Here is a 24,412-nt window from a genome sequence, read left to right as displayed (position 1 = left end):
TGCTAAAGGGCTTAGTGTTGCTTTCAGGTGGCGGTGCCTGGGGAGGTGCTGGCTACCCCCCGCCCAACATGCCCCCCATCGGGCTGGATAACATGGCCAACTACGCAGGGCAGTTCAACCAGGACTACCTCTCGGGAATGGTGAGTCCAGCCCTCCTGCTGGGGCTGCCCCTGGGGGTCACATCTGCATGGCCAGAGGGACAAGGGCTGCTGGCTTGAGTGGGTTCAGAGGTGTCTGTGTGCATGCCTACCTGTGGGCACCGAGTACTGGGTTGCATCTTAGAACGAAGGGTTTTCGTCGGGGCTTTGTCTGCTCACGGTCCTCTGCATCTCGATTTCCCATCTGTAAAATGAGGGGAAGGGGCGTGCATCGGGTTGCCTGGCCTTTCAGGTTCCTTTCAGCTCTGATTGGATGGGGCGGTGCCTTCATAGAATAGTACTGAGCACCTTTTGTGTGAGTGCAGCAAAGGGTCAGGAGGGAGGTGAGCATATGTGTGTGTGTGTGTGTGTACGTGCGGATGACTGTTCCGCTCGCGCCTGGGAGCGTAGGCAGACATGCTCCTTTTATTTGTTAATTGGCTTGTAAAAGAATATCTTTTATAATCTAAAAACACACGCTTGCTCGGTGTCAGCCATGCGGCCAGTATGCAGTCCCATTTGTGCCAGGCTTGTTCTAGGCACCGGGGATACGTGGACACCACAAACAGAAATCTCAGCCCCGAAGCTCCTGGGAAGACAGTCGCCATAAGTAAACCATGTGGCGTTAGAGCAAATATGGGTGCCTTGGGCATAGGAGCAGATAGAGAGCTCAGGGGTACAGGGAGAGGGAATGGGGACAGTAGTTTCAAGTCGGGTGGTCAGGCTGGGCCTCCCTGAGAAGCCAGGGGTGCTCGGACTCTGAGCTTTGAGTGCTCAGGGCTCAGGTCAGGGAAGGACTGACGGACAGGGTGTGGCCGTGCTCCTCGGGGGGCTGTTCATCTTAGGCCTGCTTTGTGGACTTTCAGGCGTCCAACATGTCCGGGACATTCGGAGGAGCCAACGTGCCAAACCTGTACCCAGGGGCCCCTGGGGGTGGTTACCCTCCCATCCCCCCTGGGGGTTTTGGGCAGCCCCCTTCCGCCCAGCAGCCTGTTCCTCCATATGGAATGTATCCACCCCCTGGAGGAAACCCACCCTCCGGGATGCCTTCATATCCGCCATACCCAGGGGCCCCTGTGCCGGGCCAGCCCATGCCACCCCCTGGCCAGCAGCCCCCGGGGCCCTACCCCGGCCAGCCGCCCATGACCTACCCCGGCCAGCCGCCCATGCCGCCTCCTGGGCAACAGCAGCAGCCAGTGCCAAGCTACCCAGGATACCTGGGGTCTGGGACCGTCACCCCTGCTGTGCCTCCAGCCCAGGTGAGTGCCCACCCTGTGCTGCCCTTTGTCCAGGCTTGGGTGCCAAAAGCCTGAGCCTCGTGGCCCAGTGTCCTCTGCCAGCAAGGCCAGGGAGGATGCAGCGGATGGAGAAGGGCTCTGTCCTCCATCTGTAACTTCTTGTTTTAAAAGAGTGTTGCTTTCTCTCACACACCCCGCTCCTGGTTTGTATTCTAAAGACCTCAGGGAGCTGCCCTGTCTCTCGCAGTCTGGTTAGATGTCCCACGCACAAGTTGGATCCGAACGTCCCAGGGTACTCCTCATTCCTCCTGTGTCATTCACTGCCAGGGCTCTGTGCTTTGTAGGAACTGCCTGGGCCCCCGGCCTCAAGCCTTGTGCCCGGTGGGGCTTAGTCTTCAGTCCCCCGAGGTGCCTCTCAGACTGGTCTTAGAGGGTTTTTAAAACCTCCTTTGGCTAGGGGAGATTGTTGGCAGTTCCTCTGGGGAACTGCTCTCGGCTCATTTTGGAGAGCATTTCGTGTTTGCCGTGCCTAGAATTCATTGCCATGGTTACGGGGCCAAACCAGCCAAGCACAGGGCTAGTGGTATGTGCTCGACTATTATTAGACGGAGGGTCCCTCTCCTCCCTGCCCCCACACTCCCCTCCCCCTGTCCTGCTCTCCATCTTACCTCTACCTTCCCGGTTATCTCTTCTCTGAGCTTCTCTTCCTAACTCTGTAGTGCACTAGCCCGAGAAGGAACCCACCAGAAGACCACTTAGGCAGGAAAACGTGTGTGCTGGGGAGTGCAGCAGTCAGTGTCGGGAAGGAGTCTGGCAGGCAACTAGAGAGCCTAGAGGACAGTGCCAGGAAGAGCAGAGTCCAGGAGGTAGTGAGGTGGTGTGGACCAAGGTAAAGGCCGGACACCAGCATTTCTGGAGGGAACACCTTTTTCCATGTGCACAGAGGTGCTCTGTGGACCACCCAGACCCTGTTAGGAGGGCCCTAATACGTGCTGCCATGTGCTGTGGCAGTGAGGTTCCCAGCCCCGCCCCGCCATCAGGAACCCGGGCCTGTGCTGGAGGAGCTGGGCATAGGGCAGATTTTCATCAGCAGGACTCGGCTAGAGACGGGCTCTAGCCACGGGAGCCAGGCAAAGCCGCAGCACCAGACGTGAGGACGTCTGATGGCCGCAGTAGTCTCGCTCAGTTACTGATTGCAGGCTCCTTCAGGTTCCCGGACTTGTAGTCAGAAGGTCACTTTCAGAGTCTGGGGCGGGGAAGTCTTGCATCTGGGAGATACAACATCTTACGTGAGTCCGTTTGTCCGAGCAGTTTGGAAACCGAGGCACCATCACAGACGCTCCCGGCTTTGACCCCTTGCGAGACGCCGAGGTCCTGCGGAAAGCTATGAAAGGCTTTGGTGAGGGACCCCAGGTGGCTCGGATCCTAGCAGTTACCTGGCGGCTCTGTGCAGGGTTGCTGGGAGGAGGGAACCTGGTCCCGGCGGTGGCGGTGGAAGAGGAGGTAGATGTAGGGGTGCAGTTGGGATGCCCAGGAGAACGGGAGGGCCCAGGCCAGGGAAGCTTCCAGCTGCAGAGCTTCCCTGAGACCCCAGCCCTGCCCACATCCACCGCTTCCTCCCACAGGGACTGACGAGCAGGCCATCATTGACTGCCTGGGGAGTCGCTCCAATAAGCAGCGGCAGCAGATCCTCCTGTCCTTCAAGACCGCTTATGGGAAGGTGAGTGGGGGTGGGGGGAAGGGAAGCCTGGTTCCCGCTGAACCGAGGCCTGTCCTCCAGCATAGCCCCACTCACCCCTGCTTTTCTTTAGTGCCAGGAGAGCCTAGATCTTCTGGGTGGGCAGTAAGGCCCATTAGGCGTTTCCTGCTACCCACCCAGCAGTGGCCTCTCGGCTGATGGCATCTTCTAGAACAGAAGGGTGCTCTGAAGGGAAAATCCAAAAGTCCACAGGGTACTGAGGTTTGATGAGAGGCGCCCGGAGATCTGGGTTCTAGCCCTGGGTCTGCCATGCCTCACGGAGTATTTCCCTTCGGTTCCCACCAGGCCAGTTTTTCCTCCTGGGCACCCAGGCTGCTAATCCCTGCTGTCTTCATGACCACCCTAGGAGGTGGGGCTTGGAGAGGAGCTTTGAAGGAAAAGGCTTGCAGTTCTGCACACATGCGTGGGGATGTATTTTGAACTCCTGAGCTTTTGAACCTTAGGTAAACACTGGGTGAATTGAATCGACTGGTGTTCTAGGCCTGGGTTCAGCCTGAATGTGCCATGGGTCCCCTGGGAAGCTGACTGAATTGCAGCCTTCAGCTCAGCAGGTCTGGACTGGCTGATATTTGGCTTTTCTGCCAGGCCCTGGCCGACAGAGATGCTGCTGGTCCTCGGGTCTGCGATATTGTCCCTATTAGTCACCTCCTGTGGATTCTCAAAATAGGTTTGTTTGTCTGTTTGAATATTTGATCAGGATTTGATCAAAGATCTGAAATCTGAACTGTCAGGAAACTTTGAGAAGACAATCTTGGCTCTCATGAAGACCCCGGTCCTCTTCGATGTCTATGAGATAAAGGAAGCCATCAAGGTATGTACGTGTTTGTGTCTGTGTGTGTGTTCATTTGCTCACGTGGACACACGGGCCAGGGAACAGTCTGGACTGCACGGTGGGGCTTAACCCATTCATTAGCTGCTGTTGTCAGCGTGGTTCCTGGACGCTCTCGGGTTGGTGCTGTAGAAAGGGTGACTTCAGTGACTTTCCCAAGAGGCGAAACAGGTGTCATTTGTCATCAGGGAGCATCTGAGGCTGTCCATCCTAAAAGCACGGTGGCAGCTGAGTGATAGAGCTGATGGTGACGCGGTGCCAGGAACGGGTATGAGGCCGAGGGTGGAATCATTCTCCTTCGTTAGGACTCTGTTAGCAAACAACAGAAACAGGTTTAAGGGAAACAGGTGCAGAATCCATTATGAGGGTAAAGGTGAACGGCCTGGCTTGAGAAGGGGCGGGGACCCAGGCAGGATTTCTCTTGTCTCTGCTGCTTCCTGAGTGCCCACCTCATTCTTCCATCTGCTGGGGGCCCGATCCATTCACCTCTCAGAAACTGGGCCAAAGAAAAGACCAGCTGTCCCTCAGTCCAAATTCCAAATAGAAGCAGACTGACTGGCCTACTTAAGGGTTACTGTCTGTCCCCTGTCCAGTCACTTGTGACCAAAGGGAGTGTCGTCTACATTCTGTACAGTCCCGTGGCTCCTAAAACCCACAGCAGGTACCCTGTGAATGGGGCGGGGGCAGCTCCCAGAGAAGGGGCACCTCCTTGTGAATGGAGCGGGTGCTCCAAAAGGAATCTGTCATTTTTCAGCGGCTGGATAGACACAATGACTCTTCCTGCCGCCAAGAGGAGAGGCAGAGAATTCAGTAAGGAGCATGGAGGGGGGAGAGGACCCTGCTGAGATCCTCAGACCTGCTGTCTTCTAGGGAGGGGTCAGCAGGCAGCTGGGGACAGCACCCAGGGAGCGGCCCCAGACCTCTGCCCCGTGCAGCTGCTGCCCCCAGCAGGCTTCATGAGCTGGTGGCGGTTCTGGAGTCTAGGAAACCGCACAGGGCTGGGGTCACCCGTCATTGACGGACGAGCTCTGTGTCCTTGAGCAAGTGCGACGAGCTCTTTCTTGTGGCGTGTGGTGACACGGAGCATGGTGGCGAGCAGAAGCGCTTTGCGAGCTCTGAGGACTTGAACAGTGGTGCTCATTATGAAAATAGCTCCCCCTCTGCTGTGCTGCCTACGGGCCTGGCGCTGTTCTAAGTGCTTCACATGCATAACATGTAATCCTCAGGACTTTGCAGGAGGCAGGTGTTAGCGGCACTCCCATTTGACGCACAAGGAACCTGAGGCACAGAGAGGTGAAGTAAGGTGTCTGAGGTCACACAGCTAACAAGCAGCAGGCCCACCTTCAAGCCCGCCTAGCAGCCAGACAGCTGCCTGTGTCCTCCACCTTCCCCCCGCCCCTCATGGGCTCCTCTCTCTCGGCCTCGTCAGTGCTGCCTCTTCTAGATATCTTCAGGTGCCCCACAGTCCAGTCCAGGGCTCTCCTCTTTCCACACTTCTACTCATGCTTTATACCCATTTTTCACTTGTGTCTTGTCTCGTTCATGAGCTGAACTTGGAATAAAACAGATCTGGGTCTACATCTCAACCCACCATTTACTGTGTGGCCTCGGACAAGTCACCACACCTCTCTAATGCTCAGTTTCCTGGTGGGGGAATGAGCGTGGTCCTTCGTGAGACCTCTGTTCGTGACCACATCACGCTCATGATCTGGCACTTTTCTGGGCCTGGGGCGGTGGAGGGGAGCTTGGCTGCCTCAGGCCTGGACAGCAGCAGCAGCAGGGCCACCGGGGCGGCCGCTACTGCTGGGATTTGTGCCATGGGGCAGAGGACACCTGCTCTCTTCCCTGGGTGCCGGTGAGGGAGCTGTGACAAGCTTGTGGTTTGTGTTCTCTGCCACCTTAGGGGGCTGGCACTGATGAAGCCTGCCTAATCGAGATCTTCGCCTCCCGCAGCAATGAGCACATCCGGGAATTAAGCAGAGCCTACAAAACAGGTTAGGCTTGCGCCCATGCCTCAGCCCTGCACAGACTCCTATGCTTCCTGGGCCTTGGCCACACCCTCTCCCACGGCCTCTCAGACCTTCTTGGCCTTCTTATCACCTCATCTCTTGCCCCCCCCAACACGTGGGGCCTTGATGCAAGACCCAGCCCTGCCTGCTGTTTGCACACGGGGCAGGTGACTAAGGTAAGGGTGGGGTGGGGAGGGAAGAACCTCTTGGGTGTGGTCTGGGCCGAGCCTGACAGAGGCCAGGTCTGCCTGGAGGTCACAGCCCCCTTGTCCCTGGAGGGCCGTGTGGACCACCTGTCTCATCGCACCCAGGACTCCTGGGCCCTTCTCTTGCCGGTGTCTGCAGCTGACTGTGGCTGCAGGGTGAGACTTCCCTGTGTCTCCCTTTCAGAATTCAAAAAGACCCTGGAGGAGGCCATCCGAAGCGACACATCGGGGCACTTCCAGCGGCTCCTCATCTCTCTGTCTCAGGTACCCTTCCCACCCACGACGGAGCTCAGGGCTCAGAGCAGAGAGAGGTGGAAAAGGCACGGGGACAGGGAAGGTACGCAACTGCAGGGAGCGGCCTTGACCGTACCTCCTGCTTCCTTTCAGGGGAACCGGGATGAAAGCACCAATGTGGACATGACGCTGGTCCAGAGAGATGCCCAGGTGGGTGTGATGGTCAGGTGCCCCAGCTGGGCTCCTGGAGTCAGGGCACGCCCCCCGCTTTCTTCTTCATGAGGGAGGGGCTCTGGGGTAGAAAGAGCAACTGATAAGGAACGGGTTCCAGATGCTGTGAGTCTCGGGTGGGCTCTGCTGCTTATCACCCCTGAGACCTTGAGTGTCCCCCTGCCTCTGTAGGCTTCTGATCCCCCCTCGGCGTGAACCTGGGAGACAATCAAGTGTGACAAGAGCTGGTAGGTTGTGATGGGTGTGGGATTTCATGTGACCTGGTCCTCTGCCTGTGTTCGGTTGCATATGTCATTGTGTTTGCAGACGGGCAGACATTACACTTGCCTGTTTGGCTTTTGAAGGTCAGAGCCTAGAAACCAGCTGTCCCATTAGTTGTGCGGTCTTAGAATTGTGCCTGGGTCCCCAGATGGGCGTGATTGTAGACAAAAGGCAGTGGTCTCTCCCATTCCCTCTCTCTGTTGGGTCGTCACCTCTCTGGAGGAGCTTGGGTTTCCCACTGATGAACTTGGACCACAGCAGTTCTGGCTGGAGAGAGCCATAGCTTCCTGGTGGGATGGAGCTGGCTAGGCCTCTCTCCCCCTTTGTCGCCCCTGCCACCCCCAGCCTGGCATTTACCAGGAGCTGCCAGTGGTCCCCTTATTTCTGCCATCTGTCAGGCTGAAGAGGACCTCTGTGGAGGGCCCTTTTTTAGGGCTGGAAGATAGCTGCTCTTCTGATCTGGTCCATTTCCTTTCCAGATGGGGACACTGAGGCACAGGGAGGTTGAGCCTTGTCTCGGCCATACCCCAGATGCCCTCCTTTAGAGTCTGCCTTCACATCTCCCCTGGCTTGAGACATGCACTCCCATTTCTGGACTCAGGGCTGGGCATCCCCAGGCTCCCAGCCCTGGCCCTTGCCCCAGTGGGAATTCTCCTGTTCCTGCTTTCCTGTCTGCTAGACGGGCCTGCATTCCCTGACCGAGGCAGAAGCTGCCTTACTTTCAAGGTTTTGTGCCCACTTCTCTGTCTTCTTAGTTGTGGACCTGTTCCTGCCTTACCTTGACCTGTGGGATCTCTGAGCCCCTGGTGGCTGCCCTCCTCCCCTGGCCATCAGTGCCTTGAGATCCAAGAGCCATCTGGTGTGGGGGGTTGAAAATTGGCAAATATTTGGGGCGCAAACTTGCAAAAATTTAACAAGCAAGTGCAAATTCTGCCTGTTTGCAAATATTCTTATGGTATACGCAGGGAAACACAGGGAAAGTGCCAGCCGCATGCAGTCCCACATCCATAATTGTAATCTAGTCATTGTTCTAGTACTGTCGTAATATTTATTGTTCCCCCTTATAGATAGGGAAACTACTTATAAAGATTGGGAAATTTTATACAGAAATCTGAATTTCTGGAGGCGCCTGAGTGGCTCAGTCAGTTAAGCGTCTGCCTTCAGCTCAGGCCACCGTCCCAGGGTCCTGGGATCGAGCCCCGCATCGGGCTCCCTGCTCAGTGGGGAACCTGCTTCTCCCTCTCCCGCTCCCCTTCCTTGTGCTCTCTCTCTCTCTATCAGATAAATAAATAAAATCTTAAAAAACAAATCCGGATTTCTGGTAACCGTGGGCCCGCGCCCCTCTGTTAAAGGGCCCAGCGGTGTGCTGAGACCGATCACCCCTCCGCATGCCCAGCCTCCGTCCCCACCACCTTCTGGCCTTACAGCTGGCTTGTTTCCCTCATTTAAGTTCCCCGGCTAACCGCTTTGGGCTTTCAAATTTGTGACCCCGAATCTAATCTGACCTTCGCATTTCAGAGGTGAGGAAGTGCGGCTGCAGGAGGGCCCTGGAGCCCCCCAGCAAGTTGGCAGCAGAGCTAGGACCAGCCCAGCCCTCGTTCTGCTGTCCCCCTCCTTGTGCTGCTGCTCCCTCACTGGGATTAAAGCTGTCCCTTGCCTGTCCCGGCCTCAGCAGGCCTTGGTGCTCCTGGTCCTGGCTGTCCTGCGCTCGCCCCCTGCCCCGCCCACCAGCCTGCCTCAGAATCCTGTGTTGCCTGGCGAGACGATGCGTGGATGGTGTCTAGTCCACGCTGCATGGAGCACAGCCAGGGCCCTGCTCCTGTTTCCTTCCCGAGTGGACCTGCACGGCTGTCCTTGGTCACCTGGGCCCGGTCTCTGGGGTGAGGCCCACATTGCATGCCCATCTTCCCCTCTGTCCAGGAGCTGTATGCAGCTGGGGAGAACCGCCTGGGAACAGATGAGTCCAAGTTCAACGCAATTCTGTGCTCCCGGAGCCGGGCCCACCTGGTGGCAGGTAAGGCGGTCTCAGGCCTCCTTAGGGCCAGGTAGATGAGGGCAGACAAGATATGAAGGGGAGACAGCCAGCAGGAACCCTTGGCAGTCCCACTGTGCCTGGGGCTTACTCTTCCTTAAAAGAGCCCCCTGGTGGTGATAGAAAAGATCTTATCAGCGGGTTTCCGGAGTTTCCGCGTTCATCTGGTTCTGGAGGAAAGCAAAGGAAGAGGTGAGAGAAGTGGCAGCCTCCTGCTGGCTGCCGTCTTTATACCCCGGAAGGTGGAAATTAGAGTTGAGAACTTAGAGTTGAGAGAGCCTTCAAGAGCTCCTGATCCGATGCTTTCCAAAGCGTGGCGTACAAAAATCAGCATGGCAGTTGATCGCTGTGCTGTACGAACATACATTGTATACTCATTCATTCGGGGTCTGTAAACCAGGCTCCTGCCCCGTGCCAGGTCCCGGAGTGGGCGTGGGGAAGCCGCAGGGTGCAGCATGTGGAACCGCTGCTGTCCTGAGGCTCACATTCTTGTTCTGGGAGACAGGCTGTAAACAAAAATTAAGTGAAATCCGTGCCAGATGGTAAATACTTTAGTGACAGACAATAAAGTTGGAAACAGGGATAGGGAGTGGTGCGGGGGTCAGGGATGGTGCTTGGGGTGGTCCTTGCTGAGGTCATGACATTCCAGTTAAAAACAGGACAGGGCTGCAAGTGCAAAGGCCCTGAGTTGGGGGGGAGGTCAGGACTGAGAATGACAGCCACACTTAGCAGCACGGTGGGGGCCTGAGTGAACACCCAGGCCCCTGGTCTGTGCACGCGCTAAGGCCAGAGCTAGAGTTAGCACACGGGTCTCCACTGGGCCACCTGCCTCACTAGGAGCCTGGAGTGCCGCTGCCGTGGCCGTTCAGCTTGTCCTCGGGGAGGCTGTGGGGGCCAGAAGGGCATTAGCTCATAGTCCGACTGAGAGACAAGACAGACACGTGGAATGATGGAGAAGGAATGTGGGCATGGACTGAAAGTGAAGGGATTTGAGAAGAGAGTGAAAACTCTGCCGGTGTGTGTGGAGGGGTGCTGGTGGGGTAGTTAAGGTGTGACCCGGGTGAGCCATGAGCTGATGGGAGCGGGTTGCACGTGCGTCGTGGGGTGAAGAGCCTGCCTGACTCGAGAGCTGGGTGGGCCTGGTCAGTGGGGCCGCCTGGGGTACCGTAAGCCGAGGGCAGAGGTGGGCTCTGGCAAGGCCGGGAGTGTCCCATGATCGTTTGCTCGGGCGGCCACAACAAAACACCGCAGACCAAGTGACCTACGTGACAGATACTCATTTTCTCACCGTCCTGGGGGCTGGAAGTCCCAGACCAAGGTGTCAGCGGGTGGGTTTCTTCCGAGGCCTCTCCTGGCCTGCAGATGGCCGGCTTCTTGCCGTGTTCTAAAACATTCTCTCCCCCATGTGCATCCCTGGTGTTTCCCTGTGTGTCCAGATCTCTTCTTACAAGGCCACTGGTCAGATTGGGTTAGGGGCCACGCTAAGGGCCTCGTTCTAATTTAATCACCTCTTTAAAGGCTGTACGTCCAAATATAGTTACATTCTGAGGTGTACTGGGGGTGAGGACGTCACCGTAGGACTTTGTGGGGACAGAATTCAGTCCGTAACTTGTTCCTTCTCTCTTTCCACTAGTTTTCAACGAGTATCAGCGGATGACAGGCCGAGACATCGAGAAGAGCATCTGCCGGGAGATGTCCGGGGACCTGGAGCGGGGCATGCTGGCCGTGGGTAGGCGTCCCGGGCCCGCCTTGCCGCCTGCCCACCTGGGGCTGGTGTGCGTTGTCCGTTTGCAGGGTGCTCACCCTTCTCTGGCTGCGGAACTCGTGATCCAGGATTGCTAAATCCTGTGCCGAAATGGTGGGAAAGCAGCGTGCGTCCCGGCTCGCGGTGTACTGTACCTCCAACTGCCCGGGGTGGGGGGTGCTGTGTATATTTCAGGCACCGCTCTGGGGAAGGAGCTGCGGCGTGGGCACCAGTGGGACAGCGGCCAGCTGCCCTCCCGGAGGAAGATGACTCACATCCTGCCAAGTTTCCTCTAAAAATACATCCCTGCAGGCAGTTGTCAGATGTTTGTGATGGAAACACGTGGAAAGCTTTTTACTTGCAACAGCAGAGCAGGCCCTGGCTCGGGAAAGCTGGCTTCGCTCCCGGAACCGTGGAGTGCCTCTTGCGGGGACCGTGCCCTCTGCAGCAGGGCCCGACCCGCTCTGCGGCTGCCTGCCTGCCCAGGCCTCGCAGCTTCTCCGTACCCTGTGGGGAGGTCACAGTCTGGCCGTCTTTTGCTGTGCTTTTCTTGGAGCTTTCTGGCCAGGGCAGATGGCGAATCCTCCCCATTTCCCTGTGTGTCCCCCAGGACACAGGGATCGTGGCCTGAGACATTCGTGCCACTCGGTCGTCCTTCCTCCGTGGAGGTCACAGCCCCTAGGTTGCCCCGCACGCCGGAGCAGCACTGTTGCCCGGAAGGAGGTCAAGGTTGGGGTCCGGGCTGTGCGTGTTTCTCTTCCAAAGAGCCGGAGCCAGGATCACAGATAATTGAGCCTGGAGGAGAACGAGGAGAGGAAGGTGGATGTGTCCCATGTGGCCTCGCACAAGGGCACTCGTTCTCTCCATGGCCCCTTGGGCCGAGAGTTTTCTGCAAATGGAGTTATGCTCTGTTTCTCTCTTCTAGTGAAATGTCTCAAGAATACTCCAGCCTTCTTTGCTGAAAGGCTCAACAAGGCCATGAGGGTACGTGCCTCCCATGTGCAGGGGTCTGGGCAGGGAATGGGGGGGGTTGTCTCAGCCCCCCCCCCCCCGTGACCGGGACCTTGCTCAGGGCAGAAGGCACGAGGAGAGCCACCCCTCAGCCAAGAGGACAGAGGGCCCACGGGGGGAGGGTGGGACAGTAAGGAGGCCCGTTGCTCATGCCCTTGGTGGACTCTCCTCAGGGAGTGGGAACGAAGGACCGGACCCTCATTCGCATCATGGTGTCTCGCAGTGAGACCGACCTCCTGGACATCAGAATGGAGTACAAGCGGCTGTACGGCAAGTCGCTGTACCACGACATCTCGGTACGGCCCTCTGGGGGGCGAGCGGCCTGGCTCCTGCAGACCTCCCTGGCCACTCCCCTTGGCCCCTGTACCTCCCTGCTCGGAACTGTGGCCACCTTGGCCCCTGCCGTGCACGGGCGTCCTGCCTGTGGGCTTCGTACTTGCTCTCTTCGACTTCTCTTGGTTTGTCCAGTCGCCCCCCAGACTCTTAGAAGCTCCTGAGGGCAGGCTGGGTCTTGCCCCTGCTGGTGCCCCCGCCCTATCTCCCCAGCACCCACCATCCCTGCTGCTCAGTAGATGCAAGGGAGGGGGAGTCCCAGCACCGGCATTGGGGAAGAGGCAGGGCCTCCCCACCTTGGCACTCGGGCACCCTGTGAGTCCGTGACCTGTCGGTGAGGACTCCTGTCCCGAGGCGATGAGTCCTTCTGTCACCCAGCTGCACGGCAGAGGCAGCCCTGGAAGCACTTGAGCGCCAGGGCTCTGGGGTCACGCGGCCTGGAGTCCAGTCTGGCTCTTGTCACTTGCTGACTGTGTGACCATGAGCAGCTTCCTTACCCTCCCCGAGCCCCAGTGCCGTCATCCCCAAGAGAGGGACAACAGTAGTCCCCCCGCCCCCAGGACTTCAGGGAGTCTGAACGAGGCGGTCCTTGTCAGGCACACAGTGTGACCCGTGTTAAGTGTCTCAGAAGCGTTAGCTACACTTTTGTCGCCGTGCGCGGGGGCCAGTCTGACAGAATGAATGCCTTCTGACCGTTAAGTTCTGAACTTGCATGAGAGCCTTGAAACCAGAGTCACTACAACCAGCTTCTGATTTCAGACCCCCTCGGACTGGATGTCGGGCCCGTCTGATTTCAGACCCCCTCAGACTTGATGTCGGGCCTGTCACCGAGAACAGCTCATCTCCACTTTCTGGCTGTAAAACTGCTGCTGTTGATAGCAGACGATTCGTAGTTATTCACAAAGTGGCTCCCGTGTACCCGTGGGCTACTGGAAGAGGCCATAGGCCTCACCCCCGAGGAAGGACGTGGTGGAAGGACATGGTCAGACGTTAGCTAACCGTGGGGCGCCTGGCTGGCTCAGTCAGTAGAATGTGCGACTCTTGATCTTGGGGTTATGAGTTCAAGCCCCACGTAAATAAAGAATAAATAAAATTAACATTTAAAATAAATAATTTTTTTAAAGAAGTTAGCTAAGTGTGTTCTGCACTTCTAATGGGAGTGTGACAGAGTCAGGGAGGAGAGGCCGGTGTGAGCGGGGACACCCAGGTGGTAGCAGTGCCGTGCACTCCACGCTCCGGCCGCAGGAGATCGCACTCCAGAGCGCGTGTAGGACCGCGTCATGTGAGCCTTGGTCCAGCACAACGAAGATGCACCAAGAAAAGGCCGCCATGAGTTAACCCTGAGTTAGGGGTTTGGGGGAGCTGTTCTAAATTTTGCGTGTCTATTTTTCAAATTCTGACTTTGATCATTGGGGTGAATGTAGCTGTCTTTTTTCCAGCAGGGGGTTGGGGAGGCTGAGCCGCATGCTCCGGGCTAGGTTTGGGCCGCCTTGAGCCTGTCCCACACTGGGACCAGGGGTGGGGACTCTCCCCGCCGGGGCCCACCTCCCTGCAGCAGCGCTTGGGCAGAAGAAAATCAGGAGATAGGCCAAAACTGGCCGCAGCTCCCTTAACTGATGTTTTCCTTGTTTCTGCGACCAGGGAGACACTTCGGGGGATTACCAGAAGATTCTGCTGAAGATCTGTGGTGGCAACGACTGAGCTGTGACTGGTGGCTCACCCTTCTGTCCGCCTGCCAGCAACAGCGATGCCAGGAAAAGGTCAAAAGAATGTCCATCTGTTTCTAACAAGTTCACAAAAGAGTCCCCCGGGTGTCCCGGTGCAGCCCGTCCGTCAGTAGAGCCTTGGCCCGTCCCCCACCTCCGCCCTCCTCTCCTGCTCCGTGTAACGCGCTCGTGCTGTAGGACCTGGGTCCCTCTCTCAGGGCGCCTTTTCCTCCCCAGCCCTCACGGCCGCTTGCTGCTAAAGCAGACATTTTATTTCCTGACTCACACAATCAGTCTCTTTTGCTTGTGGCTGAGACTCTTGGCTTCCTATTAGTCATGTAATTTTAAATTTTTATTTGGAGACATCTTTTTTTTTTAATAGTCCTTGCCAGACAGATGCATACGAGTCTTTGCTGCGTACACATTTTGGGTGAGAGGTTGGCGGGGGAGCACCGTGTCCTCAGTAAGGAGTAAAAGGGAAGACCTTTAACAATAATCTTTGCGTCTGGTGAGAATGTGTCATCAGCTTTGTTATTGCCAAACTCACTCCTTAGAGTTTTCTTAGAAAAGAAAGAAGAAGAAGAGAAAGGCCAGAAAGTCATCTGTTCCTTCTTCCATGCAAAACCATGAGAACAAAGCCAGCTCCCTGCCCGTGACAGGGTTTCTTGTAATTTGGAATGTGCCTTAAACCTGAATGTTAATAGCCAAAAACTTTCTAAATTAAAGTCAGCCAGCTCTGGAACATTTTGGAAATGTTTCCCTGGTGCCAGCTTGTTTTCTTCTGCCTCATGATTCTGCCTGTAGCTCAGGGTTCTCGCCTTTAATAGCCAGTGAAAATTTATATGACTTTAAGTAGAAACTTATGCTCAGGAGACTGTGAGCATAGGTAATTTATGGAGGCCCGGGTTGTAAGGAATGAGAAGGGAGGTTCCTGAAATCCGTGCTCCGGGCCCAGATGCTAAAGAGGTGTGTGGATTTTCAGATGCGGGTGTGGTGCAGTCCACCGAGGACAAGGTAGGAAGAGTGTGGTCCTTCATCCGGGTCCTGAAGAAGAGGCACGGGCAGGAGGGCATGGGCATGACTCCTGGGGTAGGCCTCATGGCTGGACGCCAGAGGAGGAGGGTGGGAACAACCCAGAGAGCCACAAGACTAGCGCCTCCCCTCACGCCCCCTCAGGGACCCTTCGGTCTGAGAGGGTGCTCCTGGCTGTGGTCCTGGTGGGCCGTTGGCCCCTTGGCTGGTGGTGGTGGGAGAGGGTGAGTCCAGAAGGAGCAGAGTTTCCAGACATCATTCTGTCCAGAAGCCTGGAGCTTGCCTTGCTGGCCAGGGTTCTCCACTCACTCCCTTTCTGACCTCCTTTGTTGGGAGTTTAGAAAGGAGAGCATTCAGGACTGAGGTGGGAGATCAAGCCAGCTGGGCCCTGGCAGAGGCCCCAGGGAATGGCTTGTCGCCAGAGTAGATGTCTGCCTGGGAACACCACCCTCACTGTCCCCTGGACATAGTGAGAGAAAAGGATGGCCCAGGGGCATGGGGCAGCCATGAGCTAGACCCTAGCCTGCCCCTCTAGATCCACCTGCCTGAGCCAGAGAGGTTGATGTGGGCACTGCTCTTCGAGTCAGATCCCCTGTCTCCATGCCTGCAGCCTCAAAACAAGACCCAGCATGCTTGGCTGAGGTGCTCCTCCCCTAGGACAGGCCCCTTGCTCTTGGGTGCCAGGTGGGCCCTGCCTGGTGGGATGGACTGACTGGCGTGACACGACTTGCTGCAAACTCAGGTGGACCCCGGCGGCGTCCTAAGCTGTGCCGGGGCCTACGTTCAGCCCCCTCTAAGGAGACTGTAGATGTTCTGTGACATTCCTCTGCCTCGTCGTCTCACCAGACGTTGCAGCCTGGTGTCCAGCAGGCAGTTTCTGACCGCACATGCATTTATTTTCCTCCCCAAAGAGTCTTTTCAGACATTTGAATTTATTGCCAACATTGAGGTATTGAGAGATTTTATATTTTTAAAAAATCTGGAATTCTGGCTTCTCTTGAAAAATCAAATTCTGGCAACCCTGCAGACCCGGAGCCGCTGGAGCCAGGTTGCAGCTGCCCCCTTTAAGCCTATGCTGTCTTTTGCCACAGGCCCCGCCACTCCCTGTTGCATGCTACCTGTCTGGCCCCTGTAGGCCTTTGAGCCTGTGACCCCTGGTCCACACACTTGGGGACCATCTGTGTTCATTCCGGTCCAGGTCCTGGTTTCTCTCCACCTTCCTGTCCCCCAAGCTGCCCTCTTGGTCATGCCCATGGGATCCAACCCATAATAAGTATGGGCTGGAGGACAGCATGAACTCTTCACTGAGCTCTCCAGAGGTAAAGGCATTTACTGCCTTCCAAGGTCAATGGGCGGTTAACAAGTCTGGTGATTATGCTCAGAACAAAAAAAAGATGGGGAAGGAGACCTTCAACCTTACAGGTCATCTTTCTAGGAGAGAACTACACTCGCTCTTTCTTTTTTTTTTTTTTTGCCTCCTGGAGGTGTTAGCAAGACCAGTTCTTGCTGCACATCTAGCATCGCTTTCAGAAGCTACTAGAGGGTGCGATACCAGGTGAATTCAGCCCTGAGTGAATTCTCAGCAGCTGTGGGGCATTGGAAGGAGCCCCGTGTTAGGGGCAGAACCAGGACTGGGGTGAGGCACAGGAGTCACTGGTCTTGGGTACAAAACTAAAGAAACCATCCTGCTGTATGTCGGGCTGCGTAAGGACGCTGACTTTGTGGATGGGGAAATGGGCCCGCAGTGGCGGCACTCAAACCCTAGTGTGCAGCGGGACCATCTGAGGAGCTTCTTAAAATGCAGGTCCCTGGGCCCCAACCGCACAGAGCTGAGCAGGCCTGGGCGCCAGGAAACTGCTTCTGTATCCTGCTTGCCTCGTCATTCTGATGCTGATCTCAGTGCTCCTTGGCTGAGACAGAACTGAGATAAGGGTGTTCGTTCGCACACACGGCAGCAGGTGGAGTGGAGGCAGGCTGAGTTTGGAATTCAGTCAGGTGATGGAAGATGCGACAAGTGTGCTCCCAACTTGGGAAAGAGGGATTAGAAAGATGAACCTCTGCAAATGCCCATGGTCAGAGTGACAGCTGGGTGACCGTGCCGTGTCCCCCCTCTTGCTTTGGCAAGGAGTTACTGCTCTAGCTTAGGACTTAGCCCCTTATTTCTGCTGCCAGTTCCTTCTGCCCTGGCTGGTGGAAGTAAAGTCAGACCTGGAAACAGAAACCAAGCTAAGTCATCACAGATATCTTCAACAGGTAGATAGCAGCTTAAGTTTTCACCCCATCAAACCTGAAAGCTCTCTCTGGCTGTGTTCCTTTAAGAGACTGGGACATCATTACTCAGTCCTCTACCTGGCCCCTTACAGGGACCTTCTCAAGTATAAGATGCAGTCGGTGAACCCCTCAGCTCTACAAGGGTCTCCTACCCTCAGCCCTCACTTCTTGGAAAGCCCTCCTTGGCCCAACACTGGTGCCCACTCTGAACCTGGTTCCTTCCAACAGCAAGAGTTGACATTGTCTTGGAGCAGAAAGAGCACTCATCTGGGAGTCAAGCATCCTGTCCTGATATCAGGTCGGCCACGGATTTGCTCTGTGACCCTGAAACAGTCCCCTCTTTAGGCCTTTGTTGTCCCTTTGTAAATTGAAAGACTGAATCAGAGCTTCTTAAACTTCAATGTAGTCAGCCAAAAATGGTGGCGTAGGGACCTCCAAAAGTGTGCCTCGTGCACAAAAGCAACACATAAGATGGCGAGAACTGTCGAATCAGCTATCCAGACCGAAAACCGATGGAAAGTCTGCAGCAGCCGGACAATGCTTGAGAAAAAAAAGGTCTCAGTGAGAGGGTTTTGTTGCATTTTCATGTACCCCAGCCCTGTCCCCCACAGCCCCCCGGCTCAGCAGCAGCCTCATAAACAACACCCCATGGTCCCTGTATGGGTTCTTAGCACTGGAGGGAATAAAATGGATCTTGTTCTCAAGAACTTCGGATATTTTTATCTGTCTGGTTGCTCCTTGAAAAACTGGCTCAGATGACTTGCTTTCATTTCACCTAATTTGAAACTCTCCCAGGGTGGAGGTGGCAGCCCTGGGGGACATTGGAAGGCAAATGTATTAGGAAGAGATAACAGTTGGAGCAAACAGGAGACAAACTGAAAAGTTTGGGGAAGAGAGGCTGGCAATAAGATGCTTTGGGGAAGAATGGTTTTGGAGAGGTCCCACAAATTCTGGAAATCTAGAAGGCCACACACATGCCCAGGGCTGAGTGCCTGCTTAGAAAAGACCTGAGAAGGCTCTAAGTGCTCACCTCTGGCGGACTTTCTGGCCCTGCACAAGCGGGAAGTGAAGGCTAAGGTAGGTCTTGGCTTGGCTCCAGCACACAGGACACATCTGCAAAGACCGGGAGATTGTGGGGTGGAGGGTGGGGAGTTGGTTCCAGGAGTTTAAGGAAATTTGTTGAATCACTAGTGACCACGAAGCTAACTGAATTCAGAGACTTCAATGGCCACACCTGACAAAGAATACAAACTTTAAAAACGAATTCCAAAAATAATTAAAAAAAATAAAAACTTAGTTCAGAAAACTCCCTAAACTACAACTGATACAGCAAGCAGCAACAATAAATGCTGGGGAAGGGGAAACTCTGGTTTCCAGAGTTGTCACATTATAGTGTTCCAAATACCCAGTTTTCAACAAAAATTACAAGGCATGCAAAACAAGAAAGTATGACTCAGACACAGGAACACAAGAAATCTGTGAATAGAAACAGGAAAACCCAAATATTGGACTTACCAAACAAAGACTTTAAATCAACCGTCTTTAAAATGCAAATTTCTGTTTGGTTCCTTTTTGTAATCTCATAATAGAAGTAAAATCTATATTAGAACAGAATAGATAAAATTTCTGTTACTATAAAAAGGAACCAAATAGAAATTCCGGAGTTGAAAAGTACAATAAAAATGAAAAATTCACTAAAGGGGTTTAAGAGGAAATCGGAGAAGTCAGAAAGCATCAACAAACTTCAAGATAGACCAATTGAGATTTCCCAATCTGAAAAGCAAAAGGAAAAGAGAATGAAGATAAATTAACAGACCCTAAGAGACCTTTGAGACACCATCAAGTGTACCAAGATGCATGTAATGGGAGTCAGAGAAGAGAGAAAGCAGAAACAATCTGAAGGAACAACGGCTGAAAACTTACCAGTTTGATGGAAGAAATTAATCTACACATCCGTGAAGCTCAGTGAACTATAAGCAAGATAAAGTGATCCACATGGAGACACATAATCAAACCGTCAAAAGACAAAGAATCCTGAAAGGCATAGAGAACCAACTTGTCACATGTAAGGGACCTTCAATAAGATTAACATCTGACTTCTCGTCAGAAACCATGCAGGACGGCAGTGGGATGACATACTCAGTGTCCTGAAAGAAAAGATGTCAGCAAAGAATCCTATATCTGGCAAAATATTCTTTAAAGATGAAGGAAACATGAAGACATTTCTGGATAAACAAAAATGGAGATGGTTTGCCACTACTAGACCTGCCCTATAAGAAACACTAAAGAAAGTCCTTCAAGCTGAAATGAAAGATACCAACCAGTAACTCAAATCTGCATGAAGAAAGAAAAGATGTTGGTAAAAGTAACTACATAGGTAAACATAAACATTAGTATTAATATATATATATATATATTTTGGTTTGTAGCTCTTTTTTTTCCTGTATGATTTAAAAATGACACCAAACAATAATTATAACTCTGTTGATGGGCACAAAATGTATAAAGATGTAATTTGTGACAATAACAAAAAGGATGGTGGTAGAGCTTTGTAGGAGCAAAGCTGTCATATACTTTTGAAACCTGGTATTAATTTGTAATAGATTGTTATAAATTAAGATGTTAGGGATGCCTGAGTGGCTCAGTCAGTTAAGCACCCAGCTCCTGATTTCAGCTCAGGTCATGATCTCAAGGTCATGGGATTGAGCCCCGTGTTAATACAATCCCAGGAAATAACTAAAACATAGTAAAAGAACTGAGAAGGGAATCAAAATGGTATAGTTAAAACCATCTGTCTCACACAAAATATGGCAATAATGAGGAATTAAGGAGCCAAAAAATATACAACATAGAAAACAAAAAGCAAAATGGTACAAGCCTTTACTTATTAGTAATTGCTTTAAATATAAATGACATAAACTCTCACTCTCAAAAAGGCAGATACTGGCAGACAAACAACATTATATCCTGACAAAAGGGTAAATCCATCAAGATACAACAATTATAAACATATATGCACCTAGCAGTAGAGTCCCAGAAAATTTGAAACAAAACTTGACAGAATTGAAGGGATGAATAGTTAATATTAGTTGGAGACTTCAACGCCTCACTTTCCTATTGGATAGAACAATTAGATGAAAGATAACAAGGAAGGAGAACACTCGAACAACACTGTAAACCGACTAGACCTAACAGACATAAATAGAACGGTCAAGCCAACAACAACAGAATACGTGTTCTGAAGTGCACGTGGAAAATTCCCCACATAGACCACAAAACAATCTAAATATTGAAACTATACAGACTATCTTCTACAATGACAGTGGGATGTAATTAGAAATAAAAGGAGGAAATGTGGAAATTTTACGAATATGGGGAAACTATAAACAATATACTTTTTAAAAAAGCACTCAGAGGGAAGTGTATAGCTATAAATGACTACATTAAAAAAGAAAAAAGATTTCAAATCAATAGCCTAACTTTCCACTTTAAGGAATTAGAAAAAGAAGAAAAGGTAAACCCAAACCCACCAGAAGGGAGGAAATAATAAAGATTAGAAGCAATAAAATAGAATACAGGAACAGTAGGATCAATGAAAGAAGTGGTTCTTTGGAAAGATCAACAGAATTGACAAACTTTTAGATTGACGACGGACTGACAGAAAGAGGAAACTCAGTTTCTGAAATTGGAAATCAAAGTGGGAACATTACTGACAACCTTATAGAAAAACTTTTATTTAAGTTTATTATACAATTATAAGAAAATATTGTCAACAGTTGTATGTCAACATATTAGATAACCTAGATAAAATGGGAAAATTCCTAGAAACACGCAAATTCCCAAATCTGATTCAAGAAGAAATAGAAAATCTGAATAGACCTGGAGCAAGAAATTAAATCAGTAATAAAAGCCTCTCAATAAAGAAGAAGCCAAGGCCAGGAGGCTTCATGGTGAATTCAGTCAAGCATTTAAAGTAACACCAATCCTGCTAAACTCTTCCCAAAACGTAGAGGAGGGAACACTTCCTAACTCATTATGTGAGACCAGTGTTACCTTGATACCAAAGCCAGACAAAGAACTCACAAGATTCGTGCAAAAAATCCTCAATGAAATAGCAGCAAACTGAATCTAGCAGTGTATTTAAAGGATTGGCCACCACGACCAGGTGAGATTTATCAAAGGAATACAAGGATCATTCAATATACAAAAATCAATCCGTGTAATAACCCTATTAATAGACTGAAGGGGGATAAAAACCAATTGATGCAGAAAAAGCATTTGAGAAAACCCAATGCCTTTGGATGATTAAAAACAAAAATAAAAGAAACTAAGAAGGAATATTTATCACCCTGTCTAAAGGGCATCTATGAAAAGCCACAGCTGACATACGTAATGGTGAAAAGATCAGAAATCAGATAAAAATGTTCGCTCTTGCCACTAGTAGTCAACATTGTTTTGAAAGCTCTAGCCGGAACAATAAGGCAAGAAAAGGAAAAAGCACCCAAATTGAAAATTAGTAAAACTTGCTATTCACAGATGACATGATCTTATGTAGATAATTATAAATCATATCCACACAAAAACTAGCAGAGCTAAAAAATGAATTCAGCAGAGTTGCAGGATATAGGAGACGTGATCAAAATACAAAAATCAGCTGTGTTTCTATATAGTAGCAGGTGAACAATCTGCAAATGTAATTAGGATCCTACTTATAGGGCACCTGGATGGCTCAGTCAGTTAAGTGTCTGCCTTCGGCTCAGGTCATGATCCCAGGGTCCTGGGATCGAGCCCCGCATCAGGATCCCTGCTCAGTGGGGAGTCTGCTTCTCCCTCTCCCCCTGCCCTCCTCGCCCCTGCTTGTGCTGTCTTTCTCTGTCAAATAAATAAATAAATAAATAAATAAATAAATAAATAAATAATCTTTTTTACAAAAAGATCCTGTTTATAATATCAAAAAGAACAAAATAAGGATAAATTTCAGTTGGTATAAGACTTGTACACTGAAAAACAAAAAATACAAAACATCCTGTGCTCATGGATTGGCAGACTTAGTATTGTTGACATGGTCTATACTCTCCAAATTGATCTACAGATTCAATCTAATCCCTGTAAAAATTCCAGGTACCTTTTTGCAGACTTGGACAAGCTGATCCTAAAAGGCATATGGAATTGTAAGGGACTGGTCCCCAAATAGACAAAAAAGTCTTGGAAAAGAACAACAAAGTCAGGGATCTCACACTTCTTAATTTCAAAACTTAAGCTACAGTACAAAGCTACAGTAATTCAAACAGCGTGATACTGGCATAAAGATAGACATATGGATGGGATAGAATTGAGAAACCTAAACATCTCTGCTGAATTGATTTTGGACAAGGGTGCCAGAACCATTTGAGGGGGAAGGAATATTCTCTTCAACAAATAATGGAGGGACAACTGAATATCCACAAGCATAAGAATGAAGTCGGATCCCCGCCTCACACCATATACAAAAAGTAATTCAAAATAGATTTTAAAAACTAAATGGAATACTATAAATATCTTAGAAGAAAACAGGAATAAATATTCATGACCTTGGATTTGGCAATGGATTCTTAGATATGACACCAAAACATAAGCAATAAGAAAAAAACATATAAATTAGACTTCAAAATTCAAAATTAAAACTTTTCTAATTCAAGGATAGTCAAGAAAGTAAAAAGACAACCTACAGAACGGGAAAAAATATTTGCAAGTCCTCTATCCGATAAAAGCTTAGTATCCACAATACATATAGAACCCTTACCACTCAACAACAAAAAGACTGCAATTCTCTAAATGGACAGAGGACTGGAAGAGACATTTCTCCACAAAAGACAAATGGCCAAGAAACACAAGAAAAAATGCTCATCATCATTAGGCAAATTGAACTTAAAACCACAATGAGTTACCACTTCACACCTCGTATGACGGCTATAAACAAAAAGACAGGTGGTGAAGATGTGGAAAACCTGAAACCCTTCTATACACATTGTTCGTGGGAGGGTAAAATGGTACAGCGACTGTGCAAAAACAGTCTGGCGGTTCTTTAGAAACTTAGACATAGAGTCACTATTTGACTCAGCAATTCCATCCCTAGTTAGGGACCCAAGAGTGAAAACATGTCTACACAGCATCTTGTACATAAATATTCACAGCATTGTTCGTAATAGCCAGAAAGTGCGAACAATCCACATGTCCACCGACTGATGCGCGAGTAAAGGTGGTGTGTCCAAGGTGGCATGTCCGTACAGCGGACTAGCGTCGGCCCTAAGAGGGAATGAAGTGCTGATACAAGCTACAGTATGGATGAACCCTGAAAACATTGTGCTCAGTGGGAAAAAAATTTGACATAAAGGCTACATACTGAATGATACCATTTATATGAAATCTCCAGAATAGGCAAGTCCACAGAGATAGAAATATTAGTGGTTTCCGAGGGCTGGTGGGAGGGGCAGTGGTAAGTTACTGCTTATAGGTACAGGGTGTCTTTGCGGGGAGATGAAAACGTTCTGGAATTAGCATACAACCATGTGAAGCCACTGAATTGGTACCGTTGAAAATGATTAAAATTTTGAGATTTATGTTGTGTGAATTTTACATCAAGAGAAAACTTTAAAAAAATCGCACACAGATTTGCACACATCTCCCCTGGGTATCTCACTGAAATGTCGATTCTGATGCGGGAGCTCTGGGTTGGGCCCCAAATTCTGCGTTTCTGACAGGCTCCCAGGTGAGGCCACTGCTGCTCGTCGATGGCCACAGTTTGAGTAGGGAGGCTACTCTGAGGGCCCTTGTGCTGTGTCACCTTCTCTGGGCTTCAGGTGCCTCATCTCTGAGCCAACTCCTGCCCTGTCTGCCCCTATAAATAAGGAGGGCAGCAGCACAGACCACCGGGGGTCTCCGCGGTCTGAGCCCCCAGGAGGACGTGGGCGTCAGGGTCTGGGAGTCGATGGAGAAGGGGCTGTGGCTATAGGGGNCACTGTCAGCCAACACGGGGGGGGGGGGGACACAAGGGAGTAGCTTTTATCTTGCACCAAGCTGAGGAAGGCAGGCTGGAAGGCAGGCTCTGTTCTCAGAGGAGAGCTGTCCCCCACACACGTGTGTCACTTCCAGCTGCTGGGCAGGGCAGGCTCGGGTGCTCCAAAGCCATCTGAAAGAGACGGGCAGCTCGGAGTGCTGCAGGCCCCTGCCTTCCCCTCCCCTCCCAGTCCCCTGGACCTCCCAGGCCAGGGAACACAGGGCACAGGGAGGGAGTAGGGGGCTCTGTGGTGGCGCAGGACGGGCTCCTTGCAAGGGACCTGAAAGGAGCCCAGGAGCTTTGGGGGGGGGGGGGGGGAACGCGGGGGGGGAGGGCGCGGGGG

General features: G+C 51.7%; 2 protein-coding genes and 1 long non-coding RNA gene across 5 annotated transcripts in view; 1 reads left to right on the top strand and 2 right to left on the bottom strand.

Moving 5' to 3' along the window:
* ANXA11 (annexin A11) overlaps positions 1–14,487 on the top strand; it is a 40,935-nt gene extending 26,448 nt beyond the window's left edge. For both annotated transcript variants that reach the window (XM_040624000.1, XM_040624001.1), the window contains exons 3-15: positions 28–140; positions 1,004–1,396; positions 2,687–2,774; positions 3,001–3,095; positions 3,832–3,945; positions 5,867–5,957; positions 6,363–6,442; positions 6,566–6,622; positions 8,825–8,918; positions 10,570–10,665; positions 11,606–11,664; positions 11,865–11,987; positions 13,666–14,487. In XM_040624000.1, coding sequence (XP_040479934.1) covers positions 28–140; positions 1,004–1,396; positions 2,687–2,774; positions 3,001–3,095; positions 3,832–3,945; positions 5,867–5,957; positions 6,363–6,442; positions 6,566–6,622; positions 8,825–8,918; positions 10,570–10,665; positions 11,606–11,664; positions 11,865–11,987; positions 13,666–13,725 — 1,463 coding nt within the window. In that variant the 3' untranslated portion in view covers positions 13,726–14,487. The remainder of the gene's footprint in view (positions 1–27; positions 141–1,003; positions 1,397–2,686; positions 2,775–3,000; positions 3,096–3,831; positions 3,946–5,866; positions 5,958–6,362; positions 6,443–6,565; positions 6,623–8,824; positions 8,919–10,569; positions 10,666–11,605; positions 11,665–11,864; positions 11,988–13,665) is intronic.
* LOC103667857 lies at positions 14,067–19,410 on the bottom strand. The gene is made up of 2 exons (XR_569882.2): positions 18,064–19,410; positions 14,067–17,573 (listed from the first exon to the last, which is right to left on the bottom strand). It is a non-coding gene; the product is annotated as an uncharacterized LOC103667857 (long non-coding RNA).
* A 4,002-nt stretch (positions 19,411–23,412) lies between these two features.
* The window catches only part of PLAC9 (placenta associated 9), a 13,120-nt gene continuing 12,120 nt past the window's right edge, over positions 23,413–24,412 (bottom strand). For both annotated transcript variants that reach the window (XM_040623998.1, XM_040623999.1), the window contains one exon: positions 23,413–24,201. In XM_040623998.1, the coding sequence (XP_040479932.1) occupies positions 24,155–24,201 (47 nt within the window). In that variant the 3' untranslated portion in view covers positions 23,413–24,154. The remainder of the gene's footprint in view (positions 24,202–24,412) is intronic.

The sequence above is a fragment of the Ursus maritimus genome, unplaced genomic scaffold (genome assembly GCF_017311325.1).
Source record: "Ursus maritimus isolate PB19 unplaced genomic scaffold, ASM1731132v1 scaffold_7, whole genome shotgun sequence".
NCBI lineage: Eukaryota > Metazoa > Chordata > Mammalia > Carnivora > Ursidae > Ursus > Ursus maritimus.
This window is presented reverse-complemented; position numbering and strand designations above follow the sequence as displayed.